Source organism: Lactuca virosa, chromosome 3 (genome assembly GCF_052849685.1).
Source record: "Lactuca virosa cultivar CGN04683 chromosome 3, Lactuca_virosa_CGN04683_v6, whole genome shotgun sequence".
NCBI lineage: Eukaryota > Viridiplantae > Streptophyta > Magnoliopsida > Asterales > Asteraceae > Lactuca > Lactuca virosa.
This window is the reverse complement of record NC_136428.1, coordinates 23,150,695-23,156,387: the sequence shown is the minus strand read 5'-3', so window position 1 is coordinate 23,156,387 and position 5,693 is coordinate 23,150,695. Positions and strand designations below refer to the sequence as shown.

Here is a 5,693-nt window from a genome sequence, read left to right as displayed (position 1 = left end):
AAAAAACCATTAAAAAAGTGGAGCTTCTTATGTTGACTGAATTGAAATGTACTATGCAAATTGCAAACAATGACTCCATTTTCTTCCATTGAGGAACTTAATTATGATCAACCTATTTCAATATATTTTATTTTGAGATCAACTCAACTCATATTATGCTTAACCAATGGTAATCATAAGTTGCATTTTGTCTAATATGTTATGTCGTGTGTTGTGACATGATTAAGTATTTGAGTTGATGAAAAAGGGGGCTAAAATGGTAATTTATCATGTAGGGATTGACTTGTTTGGAATTTAAACCTTCTAGCAGCAGGAGTGGCAGTTGTGGTTGGAAAAACTCAAATTTCTGCCCTCTTTCAACATACACAAAAGGTAATGATCATATATTGTCTAGTTATTTTATTTTATTTTTATTATTCTGCATGTTTAATTGTATTTTACCTTGATTTGTCATCATGTTTGTGCATAGGGATGAACTTTAGAACCGGACTGGAGTCGGACCGGAATTACTATGACGGTCGGTCCATAAAAACTCGGTTAAAAAACCGGAAATTATAAGAGTCAAGAATCCATGCTAATCTTTTTTGAAATTATAGTTATGATCCTTTTGCTGAAAATGATAACATGTGTTTTGACAGTAAACAACAAAATGATCTTTAATACACAACTTTTGTAAAACAAGTGGATCATAATTTCATAAATATATCATAAACAAATAACATACTTGTTGAAATTATGGATCGAGATTTGATAACATAAATGGAGACTATGTAGGTCATCATGATACTTAATCATATCGTCACTTTTCTTTTTACAAAATGTTGTTTCATTTGGAATTGTATTTTGAAATAATGTGTTTATTTTTTTTAATAGTTAGTGTGTTGAAACAAACTTGTATTGTTGATTTGTTTCTATATTAGGCATTATATCTAAAACCTTTTATTCGTATGGAGATCGATATGAGTTTTCTTGCTTAACCATGTACATCGTTGAATTTTATTGCTTTATATGTTGCTGATTTATTTTTATTGATGTGTTATTCAGAAGTTTAACAGAGAGACAACGTGAATTAATGGATGAATTTGCAAAAGAAGAAAACGGTGAAAATAAGAAGCAAGTTGCTGCTGTTGGCCAATAATGGTGGTGATGATCTCCTTTGAAAGATATGTCAAAGAAATTGTGTTTTTTATAGTATATTACTCGTTTTTCTTTCTCTAATAACATATGCGAGAGAGAGCCCCTTGGGAGTTTTGATGAGAGTGATATCTCCGATATAGAAAGTTTTTGATGTATAGTCATAGAAAGAGTTTTTGATGTATAAATCGATATGGTCAACACTAGGTACCTTATCATCTTCAGTTTTGAATCTACTTATTGTTAGATATTTGATGAATAACCAAGAAAACATGCATTTTTTGTAAACTAGAAGCTACTTTATGACATTTAATTAATCATAATTTATTTCCAAATATCAACATCAACTACCAGTGTTAAAGATTTTGTATGTTGGCGTTGATGTCGTTTTTCATTATATTTGAATGGAAATTACATATTCAATAGCTAATCAGTTATTTTAATTGAATTGTATAACATTGGTATTTAAATGTATTATATTAGGAAAGATATCGATTAGAAATTGATTCAGTTATTTATTGACTTCATGAAGATGTTCAAAAGTTATTGATTGTTGTTTATGAAGAAGTTATTCTGGTACAGTTAATACATGAAAACCGATTAAAGAGGGGATACAGTTTTCTTGTAAATTACATATATAACATTTTTACATAATTAATATGATTTATAATTAAAAGAACTGAGCAATGATGTGTAATCTCATGATTGGTTCTTTTCATTTTCGTATATTCTTTATATTTTCGCATGAGCCTTCCCCTATATATATATATATATATATATATATATATATATATATATATATATATATATATATATATAGGTTTATTTGAGACCATGCTAATTTTGTGAGACCGTGAGACCAAATCTAAAAATAATTTTAAAATGCAAAATATATATATATATATATATATATATATATATATATATATATATATATATGTTCAGGTTTATTTGAGACCATGCTAATTTTGTGAGACCGTGAGACTAAATCTAAAAATAATTTTAAAATGCAAAATAAAAGGAAAATTCAAAAATTCTTTTTTTAATTATTATTTTCGGAACTTTAATTACCTAAAAAAATATAAAAAATTTCCTTTTTTTTTTAAATACGTGAAATATTCTAATAGAATATTACACTGTAAATATTTTAATGCGATTTTTAGAATGTTAGAATATTCTATTAGATTTGTCAGATATGTAGAATATTCTAATATTCTACTAGAATATGTAAAAAAATGTATTTATTTTGGTATTTTTTTTATTTTTTTTGGAAAATATAAATTCCGAAAATAATATTTGAAAAAAAAAATTCGAAAATTTTCAATTATTTTGCATTTTAAAAATGTTTTCTTTTATCTACTAAATGAGTGGTTAGGATTGCGTCTCACGGTCTCACAAAATTAGGCCGTCTCACATTTACCTAACCCTATATATATATATATATATATATATATATATATATATATATATATATATATATATATATATATATATATATAACCAATATGTAATGATTTTTTGTAGTTTTCCGTTTAAAAAAAATGAAAATACATAATACATATAAGGTGAAACTAAAAGTTCTCAAAATGTTGGATTAGTAGAATTATGTTTAAAATAAAAACTTTATGTATTGAGACTTTATCTTTAATTTGATTTTTTTTCCAAATAAAAGCTAATTGGTACAAAGTTTAAAAGTTATCAAAAACTTATCACGGTAGTCGTAAATGGGATAATGACTTAAAAGGGTAATATATTTTTCGATTTGTACACATTTGGTCACTGAGTTTTTTTTTTCGTCCACATTTACCCCTTCAACTTGTTAAACTGTATACATTCAGTCCTTATGACCGGCTACTCCAGGTTACCCGGTAAAAATGACTTAATAGGGTAATATATTTATCACTTTGTACACATTTAGTCCTTTTTTTTTTTCAAAATAAGTCATTTTTTTTGTACTCATTCAGTACTTATGAATGATTTATTAGTTTTTTCTCACGAAATCTTACGTGAGACATTCGTTAATGAGGTGTATGGGGCTTTTGATGCATATATCTATCGCGATCTCGACTACTTGGTTGCTTAGGTCATGTGTTCTGAACGTCATAACTTCTTCATATGATCTCGGATTTTAACGATCTTTATATTAATGCGTTCGTATTTTAGTCTACTACAACTTTCATTTAGATTACTCCCATTAAAAAATAATATATTTTTACTTACGATTTTTATATCCATACGCGGTGGCGGATTTAGTATGGTCCCGGTGTTGCACCGACAACACCTGTTTTTTCTGTTCGCAGTGGAAAAATTTTCGCTTTATTTTTTACGTTTATACATATTTTCCATGTATCGACAACACCTATTTCATCTCGGCAACACCTACTATGTATTACTGCGTCTTCCCCTGTCCATACGTTTTTTATGAATGCATGTATGTATGTTTTTTTTTATAAAATCGTTAGTAAAAATATATTACATTTTAACGGGAGTAATTTTAATGAAAGTTGTAGTAGACTCAAAAAATGAACACGTGGATAAAGATCCTTAAAATCTGATATCGTATGAAGAAGTTACGATGTTCAAAATACAAGACTTAAGCCAAACCACAAGACTTACGCAACCAAACAGTCGAGATCGCATTGGACATAAGCATCAACAACCCCAAGCACCTCATCAATGATTGTCTCACGTAAAATGTCGTGAAAAAAACCTAAAGAAATCATTCAAAAGTACTGAATGAGTACAAAAAAGGACTTATTTTGAAACAAAAAAAATGTTAAGGACTAAATATATACAAAAATATTAAGGAGTAAATGTGTACAAAATGAAAAATATATTACCCTATCAAGTCATTTTTCCCGGCTAACCTGGAGTAACAGGTCATAAGGACTGAATGTGTACAGTTTAACAAGTTTAAGAGGTAAATGTGGACGAAAAAAAAACTCAGTGACCAAATGTGTACAAATCGAATAATATGTTACCCTTTTAAGTCATTATCCCTTTACATATAGATTATTAACCTTCTTTTGACAAAACCATAGGAAGAAATATTATCCATTCGAACCCCATCAAGACTCTGTACTATTTAATAAGAGGGGACAAAATAGGTCAAAATAATTTTGGATCAAAACACGTGATTTTAATTTAAGTATGAATTGGTTCATCAAATATGAAACATTTTCTTTTTCTTTCTTAATCTTGGAAATAATAATATATTAAATATGATACCAGTAGTATATTGGTAAATTATTGTTTTTCTTTAAATAAAATAACTAAAAAATTATAAGCAATAAATTAGAGCTCTAAAAGACACGTTTTATATGGATGAATGGATGATAGATCTTTTATCTATCAATGAAAAAGAACTAAATTCTTACAAAAAGCCACATAAACGAAGAGATTGACTAAGATAGCAAAACTATCATCGACCTACAACTTGTGGCTGGCATCCATTGAAGCCATATTTCACTCTTTACCTTTGAGCTCTCTCTCTCTCTCTCTCTCTCCTCTTTCTCAAAGGCTCAAATGGCTACTTCCTTTAATCTCCCAACTTTTCAAGGTCCTCTCCTTCACAAATCTCAGTTTCTCGGACAAACCCAGTTCATCAATCTCACCCACTCTCACAAATCATCAAAACAATCATCTCATCAAATCATAAACCCATCTGCAAAATTCAATCTTTACGAAATCTTGGGAGGCAGAGGGTTATTGAATGGAGAAGAAGGCCTTCAACAGGAACTGAAAAAGCCCCCACCGGAAAGATCACCACCGCCACCCACCACTACCTCCGATCAAGAAGATCTTGCCACATCAATTATACCTGAAGATGGATTTGATAAGGAGCTATTAGGCCTAACAGGCGGATTCCCAGGTGGTGAAAAGGGTCTCAGAGATTTCATTGAGAAGAACCCACCTCCTAAAAAGCCACCACCACCATCAACAACAACATCAGGTTTCAATGGGAGCTTGGTCCGGAAACCAAAAGCGCCGGAATTGCCATTGTTGATGCCTGGAATGATCGCAATTGTCAAGAATCCAAACAGTCCTTACCACATGTATTGTGGGATTGTGCAAAGGATTACTGATGGAAAGGCTGGGGTGCTTTTTGAAGGTGGGAATTGGGATCGGTTGATTACTTTCAAGCTGGATGAACTCGAACGCCGGGAGAAGGGACCTCCGATGGTTAGCCCTCGATCAGTTGTGCTGGAGGATCTGGTGGAAAAGAGTTCTTGATCGATCTTGTGTAGTACCAAACTACAAATGGAACTTTGTATGTACAAAATCATGTTTGTATCCCAATCATGTATAGAGTTCCTATGTTTATTAATATGATAATTTTGATTTGTCATTGCTTTGTTTCTTTTCATTTAATGAACATGTGGACAAAACATAAACAATTTAATTCAGAAAAATTTAAAAATTAGGCTTTCCCCATTAATTCGAAACATTTTATAATTTTGATTTCATTTATATTTTTCATTCTCTTCACTTGAGTTTGTAAGAATACTAACAACAAAATTCAAATCTACAAATATAAATAAAAACTAAGAAATTAAAAA

The 5,693-nt window shown here is 29.8% G+C and overlaps 1 protein-coding gene across 1 annotated transcript; it reads left to right on the top strand.

The window, feature by feature from the left end:
* Nucleotides 1-4,547: 4,547 nt before the first annotated feature.
* On the top strand, nt 4,548-5,482 carry NDHS (NAD(P)H-quinone oxidoreductase subunit S). Its single transcript, XM_079084064.1, has one exon. It carries the CDS (start codon nt 4,660-4,662, stop codon nt 5,365-5,367), a length of 708 nt encoding a protein of 235 aa, XP_078940190.1. The 5' UTR covers nt 4,548-4,659; the 3' UTR covers nt 5,368-5,482.
* The last annotated feature ends 211 nt before the right edge of the window (nt 5,483-5,693 follow it).